At 37.0% G+C, this 17231-nt stretch overlaps 2 protein-coding genes across 2 annotated transcripts in view; both read right to left on the bottom strand.

Moving 5' to 3' along the window:
* The window catches only part of RABGGTB (Rab geranylgeranyltransferase beta subunit), a 15804-nt gene extending 13465 nt beyond the window's left edge, over positions 1–2339 (bottom strand). The window contains exon 1 of the mRNA XM_019473661.1: positions 2250–2339. Coding sequence (XP_019329206.1) covers positions 2250–2339 — 90 coding nt within the window. The remainder of the gene's footprint in view (positions 1–2249) is intronic.
* Positions 2340–2492: 153 nt separating this feature from the next.
* Positions 2493–17231, bottom strand: part of LOC103903988 (medium-chain specific acyl-CoA dehydrogenase, mitochondrial) — a 30497-nt gene continuing 15758 nt past the window's right edge. The window contains exons 3-13 of the mRNA XM_019473660.1: positions 14071–14170; positions 13140–13237; positions 12960–13029; positions 10504–10604; positions 10337–10417; positions 9442–9572; positions 8149–8266; positions 7161–7301; positions 6988–7083; positions 6073–6321; positions 2493–2948 (exon numbers count right to left, since the gene is read on the bottom strand). Of these exons, the coding sequence (XP_019329205.1) occupies positions 2877–2948; positions 6073–6321; positions 6988–7083; positions 7161–7301; positions 8149–8266; positions 9442–9572; positions 10337–10417; positions 10504–10604; positions 12960–13029; positions 13140–13237; positions 14071–14170 (1257 nt within the window). The 3' untranslated portion in view covers positions 2493–2876. The remainder of the gene's footprint in view (positions 2949–6072; positions 6322–6987; positions 7084–7160; positions 7302–8148; positions 8267–9441; positions 9573–10336; positions 10418–10503; positions 10605–12959; positions 13030–13139; positions 13238–14070; positions 14171–17231) is intronic.

Below are 17231 nucleotides of genomic sequence, written 5' to 3'. Positions count from 1 at the left end.
CAGCGGGCCCGCGGGAGGGCCCCCCCCCCGCGCCTTGTCTATATACGAAGACGTTCAGGCTTGCAACAACGAAAGGTTATTTTAAAACAGGCGAGGGAGAAATTGAAGTGTATACTAACTCCAACTGTGTGCTTTCTTGCATCACAGCAAACAGGACATTTAGAAATAGCTTCAGTTTCCTTCTGTTACCTCAGTTCTATGGAAAAGCAAATCCAAGGATTTAGTCACAGAGCAGGTAAGGATAACTGTCCTTTTGTTCAAAAAAAACCCCTTTGCTTCCCGGGAGGGCCCCCCCCTCGAGCCTTGTGTATATACGAAGACGTTCAGGCTTGCAACAACGAAAGGTTATTTTAAAACAGGCGAGGGAGAAAATTTGAAGTGTACTAACTCCAACTGTGTGCTTTCTTGCATCACAGCAAACAGGACATTTAGAAATAGCTTCAGTTTCCTTCTGTTACCTCAGTTCTATGGAAAAGCAAATCCAAGGATTTAGTCACAGAGCAGGTAAGGATAACTGTCCTTTTGTTCAAAAAAAACCCCTTTGCTTCCTAATTAAAACTCTCTAGGATGATCATGCTTTTGATTACCAACACTTGATGCTGGCACGTCCCCCAGAGAACCATACCAGGCAGGAACACCATTTTGATTCTATACAAGAAATATGTATAATGCTGGCTTGCATACAACAGTCAAAAATAAGGTTTATTTTTTACGTATGTCAAATACTTATAAAGGATGTTGCATTATTGGTCTTCTGCAGGTAAATAAGTTGGTGATTTATAGTGATTAAACACTTTATTTAAAGAACTAATTTTCCAGGTGGCCTACCTGAGACATAAGCATTGCAAAACTGATACCTGATGACAGTAGTTGTACCATCCAGCACTAAATTCAGATGATGGATGAAAGACCACAGCGAGGCAAGGACATTCTGGTGAAAAATTGCAAATGAATTCACAGAATTGTTGAGGTTGAAGGGAGCTCTTGAGGTCATCCAGTGCAACCCACCTGCCCAAGCAGGGTCAGCTAGAGCAGGTTGTCCAGGACCACATCCAGTTGAGTTTTGAGTATCTCCACAGATGGAGACTCCACAACCTCTGCCAGTGTACAACATCCCTCATAATAAAAAGTGTTTTCTTGTGTTCCAGTGGAATTTCATGTGTTTTGATTTGTGCCCATTGCCTCTTGTCCTGTCAGCAGGCACTACTGAGGAGAGGCTGGCACCCTCCATTGCATCCCATCAGGTATTTATGCACATACATAAGATTACCCCCGAGCCTTGTCTTGTCCAGGCTAAAGAGTCTCAGCCTTTCCTCACATGACAGATGCTCCAGACCCTTAATCATCATTGTGGCCCTGTGCTGGACTCCCTCCATTTTAGTCCATAGCTTTCTTGTACTGGGGAGCCTAGAACTGGATGCAGTACTGCAGGTACAGCCTCACCAGTGCCGAGTAATTTGTTAAAGAAGTCCAGGAAGTGTCCATTCTGCCAGCACTGCCAAGAAGGATCTATCCAAGGTTAAAAAAAAATACCTCACAACAATTCCTTCTCGACTGTTCTTGCTGCAAACATAGTTAAGTATATACACTGATGGAAAGGAGTAATAGCTTTAAGTATAGTGGATTTGAAATAAAAATGATCTCATAAGTCATTCTTAAGGAAAAGCTACACACTTTCACTTGAAGTGAATCATCCCAATTGAACATTTACTTGCTTAAGTGAGCGTAACAGTGCAAAAGGCCACATTCTCTTAAACTGGTATTATTACTATTGGATCGTGTCCTGGTTTTGACTGGGGTAGAGTTAATTTTCTTCATAGTAGCTAGTATGGTGCTATGTTTTGGATTTGTCCTGAAAACAGCATTAATAATAGAGGGATGTTTTAGTTACTGCTGAGCAGTGCTTACACAGAGTCAAGGCCTTTTCTGCTCCTCACACCATCCCACCAGCGAGTAGGCTGGGGGTGCACAAGAAGTTGGGAGGGGACACAGCCGGAACAGCTGGATGGCGTTTGTCTTCCCAAGTCACCGTTATGCGTGATGGAGCCCTGTTGTCCTGGGGATGGCTTAACACCTGCCTGCTGATGGGAAGGAGTGAATGAATTCCTTGTTTTGCTTTGCTTGTGTGTGTGGCTTTTGCTTTACCTATTAAACTGTCTCTATCTCAACCCATGAGTTTTCTCACTTTTAGTCTTCTGATTCTCTCCCCCATCCCACTGTGGGGGAGTGAGTGAGCAGCTGGGTGGTACTCCATTGCCGGCTGGCGTTAAACCACGACAGATAGCATCTAAATCCTCAGAACAGGCACACATGCAGACAACAGCAACGCAGGCCTTCATACTGCTGAACTGGAAAGGCTATTCAGCTGCTGTAAGCAGTAGCATAGTAGGAACTGAAGTACAGCTATTAACATACTTTAGACACTGGACAACTTACCCAAAATACAATTTAAGCGATGTGACAAGCAAAATTAATAAAAACCAACCACACTTCTCTTAAAAAAAAATTTATTAGAATGCAGCAATGACTGTAAGAAATAACATTCTGATCATCTAATTTTATAGTGAGAAAACATTGCTTGCATCGTGAGGTTCTCATTCCTTGCCCATTTCGTATTTGAATGACCAATCACTTTGGAATTCAGAATGTTTAGAAAATATCAGCCTTGTTAGTCAGGAATGAAGTGAGGGACTGGACAGGGAGAACAGAAGTAGTCCTTAATAACATACAGAATAAAAAAGATTTTGAAGGAAAGTCGTGGGTTTTTTTTCCCCTCCATGCCTTTTTAATCTCAATAGATTGAGAAATGTACTAAAATCCTCTTCCATGAGAACACAGAACACTACAGCAGTGCCAGACACACTTTATGCATTTCTTTAAGCCTTAAATTTGCCAACATGTTCACGAGCTATGATCATCCTTTGAATCTGAGCTGTTCCCTCGTAAATCTGAAAAGAAGAATTGCAATAATGTTAGCTGATGATTTTTTAAAAGGTTTTAACAGATCTACACTTTTAAACCTTCACGGCACTAATCCAGTGTGGATTAGGATGTGCAGAAAGACAGAGAAAACAGAAAATTCCAGTATGACAGAGTAACTACAGTGGGCTAAATGGAGTAAATCACAAGACATTAAGAGACAGTCTTGTTCTCTCAGGTGCTCTTATCTAAACTCAATAAGGTTCTCATGAAAATAAAGAGACATGGTGGGTGAAGAAGGATGAGGAAAATTTCTTATCTGAGGAAGAAAATACATAATTTAGGTTTTACAAAGTAGGATTTAAGACAATAGGTGGAGGGGAGGAGGTGACTTGTGCTGGAAGTGTTGTATTTTCTTTGACTAGCCTTTCAAGGTCGTACCAAATGTTCTCTTTGATACATTTATTTCCATTGCTTCTTTTTAACTGGTACTCTCTCCTATAGAGTTTTGGGTTTGTTTTGTTTTTTTAATCATGTATCCTTACAGACTGTTTCTAGAAGAAAATGCATCATCCCTCCGTTCTATTTGTTTGCTGACAGCAAGGCATATATGAAGCTCTAATGCCGAAGGAGGCCATATGCTCCCCAGGTACACTGCAATGTAATGCGAGGGCTGAGGCAACATAGGGGTTTCAGTGTTTCAGCTCCCAGTTCTGCCAGAACTTGGTTTGACAAATGGCTCAAGTTCACTTTCTCATTCGCTTACATGAATAATCTTCCCAAGAACCTTACCAAGCTTTTTGAAAATAAATACGCTATAACCTGTGTTCACATTAGTTTTTTGGTTCAGAAGTTGTTGTTCATTCCCAGAGTGAATTCTCTGACTGCTGCTGCTTACCCCATGTTGATCCAGTTCATAAAGCAGACTGTGTTTTGTGAATACCAGGTGCCTTTTGGAGCAAACTGAAATGGAAGCTCTGCTTTCTCTATATACCAAATACTCACCAATCCCTAATGAAGACATAATGGTCCAAGCCTACAGATGGACCCTTACAATTACATCCACATCGGGGACATACAGTCCAAGGGACCAAACAGGCTTGCTATGAACTCAGCCTGCCCAAACTGCTTATGGTGTAGTTGTAGGGGCCTCAGCAGCTATTCCTGCAATCTACTAATCTGCTCCTATTGCACTAAATTACTTGCTGATGAAGACAGCCATGAAACTTAAGTGTAAAGACATCAAAACTCACAATCTTCTTAAGTAATTACAAGAAAGGTTTTGGTTTATAAGCCAATGGAAGTGGTTCAAGAATCACTGGCAATTAAAGGAGGGAAATTTTCCAAATTTGGGAAAGGAAACTAAGTTAGAGTTTCTACCAGAGTAGCCTAGATTTGTAGCCAGAGAAACCTAGAGCAGAGTAAGGACATGTAAAAATGTTACCTGTAAACACAGTATTAGAATTGTGTAACACTGAAAAAGATCAAATATATGGAAGAGAAGTTGGAAAACCAAGTTTTTGTACATGAAACATATGCCAAAAGCATATACCATCTGGAATTGGGCAGCAATACAGTAAAGCACAGTGAAGTGCAAGGTATAATCAAGAGACATGGACAAAATAATTTTAAAGACAAAAGCCTTTCCTGAATTCTTTTGAGGATGAAGTGCAACAGAAAAACACAGAAAAATTAATACTAAATCTGATTAATCTGAACAATTAAAAAAAGTCTACTTAGCCATGTATTTGTGATGGATCAGTGTAATGGAAAAATCTAAATAACTGGGATCCTGTGAAATCAATCTCAGCTTTCAAATAAAGTTCTAACCCTCACACAATCTTTCTCCAGAAAAGCATGCAACCTGGCAGGAAAAAAAAAGCCCAATCATAACAAAGTTCAATTAATCATTCATTTCCTCACTCACAGGAATGCAATTAGTTCTAAGAATCTTTAGATTCCAAAATAGTGGTTGTTTTTCCTTAAATAGAGAAACATAAATTCTTGGCTAGTGAGAATAATAGTTTTCATTTTGAAGTCAGCTGTAAGAGAAATATTAATTACCTAGAATCTTAAGAGTGACAGCTGTTACAGCTAACTACATTACAGGTCATGGTCCGCATGCAAGTCTTGCTATCATCTATTTTGATATGTTTTACCTAGTCACTATTAGTGTCGTACGGAGGTGAAAAGATAGAGATTACTGGTTTTGCTAAACACAATTAAAATATTTTTGCTGAATAAAGAACTGTAGCATAGCATATGCTAATAGAAGAATCATGACGTGACATGGAATAATTTCTTGGCAGTAACACTGCAGAAAAAAAACGGGATTACGGGTGACTATGGGCTAAACATGAGTAAATATGAGTGGGTTTTGTTGTTAAAGAAAAGGCTGATCACTCCAGGTTGTGTCACACTTCTGTTAATACAACACATGCAAGAGAATCATTCCATGATAGTCAATACTGGGGATATCTCAACCAAAGTATTCTACCCAGCTTATGATACCAAAGTTTCAAACAGAAGGTTTAGAGCACAGCAACAAATGATGAAGAGGCTGGAAACAGAAAGGGAAAAAAAAAAAAAACCAAAACGCAACCAACCAAAAAAAACCCACCACACTTTATGAGGAAAAAGGTGAAGAACCTGCTTTAGTGTTCAGGCTGAGAGGAAAGTTAAACTATAGGCAGGCACCAGTCCAGGATACATATGGAAGGTCAGAGGATTTCCATCACTGAAGGTTTTCAAGAAGAGCATTATATATAAACCATCTCTACTTACAGAATACCAAAGCAAGCATTGGTATTTTGATCAGGTTTTTCTACGGTGTTTTTTTTCCTAAGAGTTCAAAAGCTTCAAAATTAAGGTGCAGAGAAGAACTAGGGGGGGGGGGGGGGGCGGGGGGGAGAAACCCACATAATTTATTTCTCTTATGTGGGTTGAGTTGTTGGTCCACTGCAATGACTTCTGTATGCAAGAATTTGCCTGATTTGAATGACTTTTTTTAAATTGAAAGATTATTGCTTTTGTTCTAAAAACTTTTTTTTTTTTTAATATGTATACATCATGATTTAAAATAAGTAGCCATTAGTTTATTTTATATAAAATTTATGCATTACTATAAAAGATCACATTCTGTCTTTTACTTACCTGGTAGATTTTCGCATCTCTCATTAGTTTTTCTACAGGATATTCAGTATTAAATCCATTTCCTCCAAAAATCTGTACTGCATCTGTAGCTACTTGGTTTGCAATGTCACCAGCAAATGCCTTTGCAATGGAAGCATAGTAGGTATTCCTGCGACCAGCATCAACTTCCCATGCAGCTCTCTGGTAAGCCATCCTAGCAAGTTCCACTTTCATTGCCATTTCAGCAAGCAAGAAAGACACTGCCTGGTGCTATGAATGATGAAATAAACTAGGTTAACATTGCCCGCTTAAAATTCTATGACATCCAAGAAAACTATACTCTTCTTAATACAGAATATGGATCAGTCTCTCATAATTGTATGTTGAATTAGACTTTCAAGTTTTTAATTCTCAAATCCATTTAGTCATAGGGATTAAACACTGAATTATGAAGTTTTTCTTTACTATTTATGACTGGTATTTACCTTGCTGTTTATTAATATTTCTTTAAAACTGGTAAGTGGTGTGATTGGCAATGTATTCTATTAGTATTAATACCATGCATCTTATTTCACAGACCTCAAGAGGTTTTTTCCTTTCCTGAAAATCCCTGTTTATTAGCACTGAAGAACTTAAGTATGTCCTGATAATACATGAGTTTCAGGTTTTGGGGCAGAGTTTTCTCTCTGCTTTTACTATTATCATTGATAAATTATAGAAAAATTCCTGAAGTTACCACATAGCTAAGTTTACTTAAATGGTGCTGACCTATATACTTGGAAACGCAAAAATGGCAGAGAGATAATATAAAAATTAAGGAACGAAAAAAATCAAGGAATAACCTTCAAAAAAATCAGTAGTAGTATATCTGGTGTGAAAACACAGCTTTTATTTATATTCCCTCTCTCTCTCCTCCCCCCTCCCCACTCCACTTACTTCAACAATTGCTTTCCCAAAAGTTTTTCTCTCCAAAGCATATCTAGTAGCTTCATCAAGTGCTCTTTTTGCTAATCCAACAGCACCAGCTGCTACCTGAATTGAATACGGAACAGAATAAGAAGTCAGAAATTCCTACTATATTTTATAAATAAGTTATTTCTGATACTTACAGGTGGTCTGGTCTTATCAAAAGCTCCCATTGCGATTTTAAAGCCAGCTCCCTCAGCTATTAATACATTTTCTTTGGGAACTCTCACATCTTCAAAGACAATACCTCTTGTATCTGAGCAGCGTTGACCCATATTCATTTCCTGAAAAAGGAATTTTACAGAGGTGCAACTAAATTGGATTATTCAAAGGTACAATACGTTTTCATTCTTTAGTTTACTCAAAGTATGCTTTTTTCCCCCAAAACACTTCATGTAAAAATTACCATATACATGACAAATACTAGTTTTGCACTTGCAGACCAGCATGCCCTTAATTTGTCTAAGCTGGGCAGTTTACTTTCTTCTTACATGAAATCAGTTCTGTAGCTCTAATCAGTCTTGTCGTCTTTCTCTAGTTCAACTATATCCTTTGAGATGGGAGTGGAAAAAGTAAAGAATCTAATATGCAGGCAGTACCGGTGTACAAGTAAATAAATAAATGAGCTTTTCAAGTTTTCAGATTCCTTTCCTAATGTTCAACATCCAGTTTGGCCTACCACTAAAAATAGGAATTTATTTTTTTTTTTAAAAAGCGAGAATTAGCACCAGTGTCTCCAAGGCCTCTTCCTTGACCAGCAGCAGCTAAAATTAAAGCTCACTGTGTGTGTATTTATGGTTAAAATTGTCCAACTTGCTTCTTATCCTTTCAAGGCATACTACTTCTCATTTATTGGCACTTGTCAATAAAATAGTTCTCAAAGATTCTTTTGCAGCTGTTCAAAGTCATCTTACTTTAGTCCATTCTAAATAATTCCTTATCTGAATTAATAAGATTATAATTAAGTATGTCTTATGAATTGTTTCTGTATGTTGTGAAAATGAAGAGATCATTGTACATGAGCATATGAAAATGTTCAGTTGCATAACAGTCTTTTTTCTCTAATGGTAATTTGTTACATTATTGGTTTAGAACTGAACAATAATTCCTGGCTTGTCAAATAAAAGATACAGTCTCCCCTTTCTTCCCAATTTGGATTCCAGGGCTATCTGCTTCCACAACGAATCCAGTAAAGGCTTTGCTTGCAGGAGCTTTTGGATCTGGATTGGTACGAGCTAGCAAAAAATACCTATTGTAAAACAAAGAAGAGGGATGCAGTTTATCCTCACAATTAACAACCAGATACTTTTTTAGCTAACATTTTAAATGTTTTTATGTGCATTTCTACCATATAATAAATTCTATCTGTAAGTTAACAACGCTTTTCTTGCCCCTCCCAAAAATAAACTAAGAGGGAGCGAGAGAGAGGAAGTTCCAAAGATTCAAGATGTCGTAACATTTAATAAAATTACTTCAGATCAACATGCAACATGCACACATTCTCCACCTTTTCCATGTATTGTAAGTCTTTATGATATTATCAGCTTCATGAATAGTACAAAAGAAACCTATTCACAGCACATACATAAAAATTAATGCTTAGGAAATACATTCTTGCATGCAAAATGTTATCACCTGATTTCAAAGTTCTTAACTTTATTCTTCTAAGTTTAAGTTGTAAGTAAGTATTTCTCTTAGAAATTAAACAGTTGTAAATGACATTTATGGTGTTGGGTAATGTCAAAAGATATCTGGTAGATTGTCTTTGATGGATCTGCCTTGAACAAGGAAATAAATAACTAGAAAATTCAGCTTTTGGATAAACGTATAAAGTTTTTCCACTTGAATTAAGAAGAATTTGTGTGTTGCGAATGAGTGTGATGTGAGACACAATGAAAGAGGTGTCCATAGAGACCACAGCAGTATCTGGATTCTTTTAACAGCTCGAAAATGTCTTCCCTTCAGAAAATAAAATGTAACACCACAACAGTGTATCTAGCTTCATAGAAGTGAGAAGTGTTTCTAGTAGAATGAGAAGCAACTGATCTCAATCACCGCAACTACAAAGCAAGGTAGCTAGTAATATCAGCCTCTTGAGTACTTTGCAAGTTAAATCATACTGTTGCTGTCCTGCCCTGAAGAAAAAGCAGAATCAATTTTGTTTGATAGTCAGCAAGATTTAAGAGACCTTCTTGAGTGAGGAGTTGTCATGTCATCGCTCATTTTCCTTTTTAGGCTTTGCACAGCACTGAGACTGCATTCTTATATCCTATCCTGATAAACTGGTCAGAGATTAAACTGTAGTGTGTTGAAACACAATGAACATTCAGATTTATAACAGATCTTTAAAGAATTTAACTTTGGGGGTGGGGGGGAAGCCACTATATAACATAACTACAGAAAATAAAACATGAATTAACACACCAGTTTGCTTTCCCACCGTTTGTGATCCACATCTTCTGACCATTAATAACATACTCATCTCCTTTCTTCTCAGCCTTTGTTTTTATACCAGCCACATCAGAGCCTGCTCCAGGCTCTGTTACACAGTAAGCCTAGAAGAAAATAAAATGCAAAACCTTGAGGAATAAAAGTTCTATTTTTAGGCAACCACAAATTATTGCAGACTATGTGCATCAAACTGATCTGTAAAACATTTAAGTGAACTGCATGGTAAAACCCAAACCATTAAATTAAAAAAAAAAAAAAACAAACCCAAAACCCAGCCCAAAAAAACCCACAACAGCTGTCTGAGCAAGAATCCAAACATATATGGGCTAATTTTCTTTATAAATCCGTAATAATACATAAAATTGACTTTTAATCAAACAGAACCGTTCTGTAACCCGTAAGTCATTACTTCCTCAGGCTTCACAAACTCTGATGTGAAAGCTGAGGATCTTTAAAATCTGAAAATAAGAGCACTGAGTAGCATTTTATGTTTACTGTGTCCTTCATTTTATGAGGCTTAGTTGTTCAGATTTTAATGCATTGCACATGAATCTTTACTTCTTTCTATGTAACAAGTACTGCTTATATAGTAATTAAGATCACAAATAGTGTTTAATTTCCATCCAAATTGAGTTTCTCCTTATACAAACCTTGTATTTTTCTTAAATGCCTACACCCCCTCTTGAAAGGGATATAAAAGATACTAATTTTTGGTAAGTGACTTAGGATGGGGACAATTTTTCAAGTAATATCTTCTATTGGCTTATTGAATGCATCTCATTAGCTATTCCCTGACTTGGGGGAAGGAAAGGAGTAATACTGATTAATATGGTTTAGGAACATTCTACGGTGTAGCAGTTATACTTACACACATCATTGGTTCCTCTGTCATTCTTCCTAAGTATTTTTTCTGCTGATGCTCATTTCCTGCAATGATTACTGGCATTTGCTGGAAGAAAATATTTAGACCATTAATCCATCATTTTAAAGTGCACAGATTCTAGTTTAAGGGACATAAGAAAAGACAGAACTTACCCCTAGGGAATTTGCTTCAATGGCAGTTTGAACCCCTGTACATCCATAAGCTAACTCTTCCGTAATAAGGCATGCTTCAAAACTGCCAAGGCCAAGACCACCTACAGTTGAAATATTTCATTTACTAAAATGGGTTTAAATTGTAACATATTAGTGATTTACACAAATTAATTAACAAAAACGTATTCCCCCCACATACATTTGATTGTGTACCGTGTTTGATTAGACATTCTCATGCAAGCTTTTTAAATAAAGTTTTGTCAGAAGAGTAACAGGTGATTTGAAAATTACATACAATAGTTCCAGGGTTATTGTGTGATTAATGTGGGACAGGTTGCACAAAGTAGCAAGAACGTACCACTTGAATTTTTTGACTACTTTACATTTGAGAATTAAGAGTTCTTAGGAAGCAGAGAAAGGGCTCCTGAGCTACCACAGCACTTCGGGGGGAAAAAAGTGTCCGTATTAGTCTCACAACCAACTCAGTAACCCATTTCTGACAGAAGCCAACACTTTGGAAGCACATACAAATACAAAACCGATACAATTATACTTCCTCAAAAATATTTTCCCGAGCCTTCAGGTGACTTTCTCAAAGAGATACCTTTCTTTGGTATCTTTGTTATGCTAACCCTTGACAGACATTTCTTACGTGAATTTGCCCAATCTCTTTTTGAATCTATGTAAAATTTTAGCATCAATATCATCTAAGGGCAATGAGTTTCACAAATTAACTACACACCGTGTGTAGAACCATCTCCTTTCATTTATTTTGAACCTGCCATGTGCTGACTTAATTTGATGCCTTCTAGTTATATTGGAAAGGACAGTCGACTATCAATCCCTTTTCACACTCTCCATGACACTGACATTTTAGTCATTTCTCATACAGAAGCTACATCTCACACAGAAGATACATCTTTTATAATCTTTGTCATCCTTTTAGGAACCTTCTCCATTTCCACAATACTCTTTTGAGATGGAAGGATCTGACTACATAATGAATTAAAGAGGCAAATGCAATTTGGATTCAGGCAGCAGCAGAATTATGCCTTCTGCTTTTTTCTTCATTCCCTTAAAGGTCCCTTCTGACCTTGAATTTTATGGTTTTGACCACTTCTGAGCATTATGCTGACGTTCACAGAACTATATATTATAAACCCCAAAATCTCTTTTTCGAGAGGCAGTAACTCGTTCAGAAGATACCATTTCTCTGTGAAGTTCGGGTTGCTTCTTTCCCTTCACATGTGCATCACTCTTCCTTTTTTGAATTGCATTTGCCATTTTAACAGTCACTCAGTTTCATGACCTTCTCCTGCAGCTCTTTGCACCAGCCTCACCTTTTCTACACTGAATAACTTAGTATTATCACCAAACTCTATCACCTCAATATTGACCCCCTTTTCCAGTTTATTTATAGATATTCCAAATAGCACAAGACCCAGCAAGGCTGTGCTGCTAATTTTTCCACTATGAAACCTGATGATTTTTCAGATTCATTTTGGAAGTTCGAGCATTTTATACCAACCAGGCATCCCTTGTTCACACACTTATTAGCTACTTCAGAGAACTCCAATGATTTTATGAGGCATGACTTCCTCTCACAAAAATCCCTCTCTAGCATATCATGTTTATCTGTGCCCACTATTTCTGTACTTCATCTTACTTGCTCTTAATTTACACGGTGTATCAGGCTTACTAGTATGTATTTTCCCAGACGTCCCTTGGAGACCTTTTAAAGCAATGGTGTCCAATTTGCCACTTGCAATTTTTCATTCAATAACCAATTGATTATACACTGCAGTAGTCCAGCTATTTCAGCCTTTAGTTTCTCTAGAATTCGTGGCTGAATAAATCTGGTCCTCACAATTGCTCCTTTTGTCTCTTTGTTCCTTAACCTCGTTTATTAAATTTTTGATACAAGATATACCCTCTGATTAGTCTTCCAAAAAAAGGGTCTGCTATGGACACTTCCCTAACTTCTTTTTCAGGTAATATAAATGCAAAAAGAAAATAATTTACATTTTTTCTATGGTTACTCATGTACCTAAACACTGCCAAAGCACTGCTGTACCGCACCTAATCTAAACTGGAAAACTGTCCTTCTGGAATAAACTCTTAAATTGCTCCAGCCTGTGTCAGAGACTAGAACGAAATATGACCTTCTAATTTCTCTGCCTAATCAGCTGACACAGTGCACCAGGGGAACATTAGGCAGTTGTAATCACGGTAGGAAAATCTGGTCATAAATTACTAAATCATAATCTGTCTAATTTGTCTCCTGATTACATCCATACCTAGTAACACTTGTATGTGTCAACCTGCCTACTGATTAAATTTAGATTATTCAAGTATGCAACTGTTTATTTTATACAGAACCCATAATTACACATAAAAATCTCATCTAATGCCTTTTCTTTGTTTCATTTTACAGATTAAAAAGAATGTTTACTTACCACAGCTTTCTGGTATGTGTGCATTCATAAGACCAAGTTCCCAAGCCCGTTTTATAAGTGGAAGAGGATACTGAAATAGACAGGGAAAAATCACCTTCTGATTCATTACAATCAACATTTTAAATTTTATGCAGGTTAAGATAAAAGTCTATTTTTTCCCTTACACTATGGTAGATTTACCTCTCCAGTTCTGTCATATTGTGCAGCAACAGGAATAATTTCCTCCACAGCAAATTTACGAGCAGTAGCTTGAAACTCCTTCTGTTCATCAGTAAGTTCTATTTAAAAAAAAAAAAAGTCACAAATTCTCTACTATCTTTAATTTTGCCAGTTGTCAGACTATGAGAAAAGAGTAAACAAGAGTGTAAACAAGAGGACAACCCAAACCACCACTTCCTGGGCCTCTCCAGGAAGCAAAAATGCTCAGCTTCCTCTTCTGGGAGAAAACCTCCACTGTTCTCTCATCAACACCTACAATGCACTTACTTACTTCTGACGAAATTATCCACAAAATATTGAAAACGGAGTAGAGAGGACTGTGTAACATAAAATGTATTACCAAAAGAAACAAGAAGAATGCTGTGCTAATTAACTGGAGGAAGAGAAGGAAGCAGATGTCGTCCAAAGATCCTGCCTATTCAGTTTCAAACATCTAGCTGCTGACCCACTAAATTTGCTTTATGTGTATAATATGCCAAGATGAGGATGAATTTCTTTATAACATTTCCTTATAACCAAGTTCAACTATGACTACATTTAGTTACTTTAACATTGTAAACGGCAATGTGAGATAATTATTCAAAGCTAAGACACTTTGGCAAGGAAAAAAGCTTAAGACAGACATGAGTTAAAAAAAGAAGAAAATCTTATAAACACTACACACATACCCGACTTGCCTGAGCTGAGGAATAAAGTAATTTTGGTTTCCAAACCTTTTTTTAAAAAAAGAATAGAAACCTATTTAGAATAAACACCTTCATTTTAAATTCATGTTGAAATGCAATACAGTTTTTTTTTTTTTTTAGAAATAGGATTTTTTTTTTTTTTTTTTTTTGTAACTCTGCAATTTGCCCTGAATTGCTATATTTCTTTCAAAAACTGTAATACTTACCAAAGCTAAAGCCAGCTCCAGGTTTGCCTATATGTAAGTTTTGAGCAGGTTTACTACAATGTGACCTCCATCCATGCCCTGCAATGGTTTGAAGCATTTGCTGAAGAGAAAAAGAACATGAGGTGTAAGATCTATACAGTTCAAGTCTCCTAAAGCTACCAGCCTGACTGCAGCACAACTTTAAATGTAGAAACCCTCTTCTGAAACAATATCACATCAAGTATAATACAATTACTACAGTGATAAAAGAATTCTTGGCTACCTTAAATTTTGTTCCTGTGGCAAGCAGCGCTCACGTGAACTGACAGCTATACCAGGAATCCCAGGCTTTAACAGCACGGAACATAAGTGAACTGCCGTATCCATTTTTAAGTATTGCGCAACTGATTATTTAGAAATAATTAAGCATAATTAAAATTTATGTTCACAGAGACATAGCAATATATCTTTCATTTATACACACACTTATAAAACCTGATTTTCTTGCCCAATAGTGAATACTCTCTCTCTCCAATGTTTACCTACATGCAGGTTTAGCAAGAGTTTAAAAACTATAAACTATAAATAAAAACTATTAACCAATATCTATCAGAATATTTTGGTAATGTCCCAGACTCATGTCTGCTTTCTTTTAATAAGCTGCTGCCAAACTATCTGAAGTTTATTTTTCTTCCTAATACTTATCACAAATTTATTCTTTTTCATTGTAAATGCTTTCTTTGCTTAAGTTTAGTGCGCACAAATATTGTTGTTACAGCTATTTTCAGAATGCCTTAATACTGTGCAAAAACATGTCTGAATTTGATTTTAAAAGGTTGGTTTACTCTCTTTCATCCTTCAGTAGTTATGAATCTCTGAAATGTTTGGGAAAAAAGTGAAAAACATTTAATTGGATAAATTTCTAGAAAGACCCAAATCAATACTGTGCGAAAACAAATTAGCCTAAACACTAAGAAAAAGGTTTGTTCTTGATTTTCTTATGTGAAAATGTAGAAAGAAAAAAAAGCGTGATCAGACCAGTCACTTATTTCATAACATTAAAAAAATTGTATTAATCATAATAGTGCAAAAGTACCAGACATTTTACTGGAAACTCTAGAAGACAAGGACATTACAGAAAGCTACAGTCAACAAGTAGCTTCAAAATAAAGTTATGGTAGATAACTGTGCTCTTAAAATGCTATGCAGAGATGGTTACAAGGTCACACCACAAGAAGCATGAAGAACACAGGCAATAATAGGTATCAACACAGTGAAAAAAGTGTTTCCAGAGGATACTGAAAACATCTATAAAGTTGAAAGGTGAAGAAATGCAGAAAGACCACTGCTAGGCATAGAAGAGGGGGAGGCTATGACATAATTGAATAATGAACTGTTAAGTCAGTTTATTAATAGTTCAGGGTTGCATTTTCCAGTAGGCAATATATTATTCATTTCCAGTCTTCACAAGCCACAGACATTGCAAAATGGTATCTTGCTAAGTTTTGTGTTACTGCTACCACTTTTATATAGAAAAACAAAACAAACAAACAATACCAACAAACATCTAGAAAGATCCTTCAGAATGTTTTATACCTTATTTTATCTGGAAAAAGACAAGATGAGGTTGAAAAAAAGCCACATGATCGTAATAATTGGTTTTGGTTTTTTTTAAGGAGCAGCCCTCGACAGAGCCATACATAGCTTTGCCACCAAAAAGTTTTGTCTACGCTAGAAAAAGTACTGAATTCAAACTAATGCTAAAAGTGATACCCTGTATGAAAGCAGCTGTCAAATTTATACGAGAGAACTTATGTCTATTGTGGTTTTTGTACCAGAGTAGTATGCAAGGTCAATACTGATAGTTACTCTGGAAAAACTCAACATTCCCCCCACAAATAGAAATATGAATTGGACAGGTGGGATTCATAGCTGGAAGTTGCACGAGTGATCAAGTGACAAAGGATCACAGTTTGCTACATGCAAGAATTTGGATGACCGTCTGTCTACTGTCACCTTTCCTATTGCTTGACTCAGAGGAACAGTTAGATTCAGTTACAAGCTACTGCTAGTGATGCTCAGATGCAACTCCTATTGCCTTTCCTTGCACTATTGCATAAGCTCTGTCACAGTTAGAAACATGATCATTACACAGGCAAGACTAACACTAGAATAATCTGCTGTCAGGAAAAGGGTATGACATGGATATACATGGAAGTGATGCAATCTTTATTACCTTAATGCCAAAAGAACTACAGAACTTCTTCGAAAAGCTGCACATCACATAAAAAAATAGGACAACAATAAGTTGAGGTCACTAACCTTTATTCTCCTTCACATAACTCGGGACAAAAATGAAAAGAGTTGTCAAGAGCAGTTTGTTGCTGGGGTAACATGTCAGTAGGCTGAACTTGAAATACCAATGCCCTACTGTAGACATTAACTAACTGTCTGCTTCCCTTGCCTAAATCATTACTTTTGAGCTATAAAACACCAACTGGCTTCAGATAGAGACTTCCTCCCTCACTGACACTGTCACAGCAACACTTTGGACACATGGTCAAGCTGCATCACTTCGGGGCAAAATAACACTGCTGCCAGGAAGCTCTGACGAAGGGCTCTTCAACTAATTCAGACTCATGAATGACTCTGAAAATGGGGAAACCAGAAAAAGGCCTGTGTAAATGCCAAACAAGGTAATACCTGAGTTTTGAATAATTTTTACTTTCTAGGTTGAAGCTCGGAGGTTATTGGTGGTTCAATATAGCAGAACATTAGTACTTAAGAAAAACAACTATTATACATCACATATTTTAAAAAATTAGCATAGGTAATACAGCTAGGTGTGCTTAAGGAACTACATTGTATAAAATACCCTGAACTATAAGCCCTGATGTTTTGAAGTCATCTCCACCGTTTAAGTGGGAAGCAGGAGGTGCCAGACCTACACGGGGTTTTTCTGAACGCTTCGCAGCATGGCCTTTGGCACATTTAGAGCCCCAAGGTTGTGCAACAACTCAGCTAAAGAATAACAGATGGCAACACCCCCTCAGCCCATTAAAATTACGGCCACAAACTCACAGATAATAATGCGGAGACGGGAAAAACAGAACAGTGAGTGGATTTCAGCCCTGCACGGCTTTGCCCTCCGGGGCAGCCTCTCGGCCTTCCAGCTGTCAACG

This window comes from Aptenodytes forsteri, unplaced genomic scaffold (genome assembly GCF_000699145.1).
Source record: "Aptenodytes forsteri isolate BGI_AS27 unplaced genomic scaffold, ASM69914v1 Scaffold104, whole genome shotgun sequence".
Taxonomy (NCBI): domain Eukaryota; kingdom Metazoa; phylum Chordata; class Aves; order Sphenisciformes; family Spheniscidae; genus Aptenodytes; species Aptenodytes forsteri.
The sequence above is the reverse complement of the archived record's forward strand: the minus strand, read 5'-3'. Positions and strand labels throughout refer to the sequence as shown.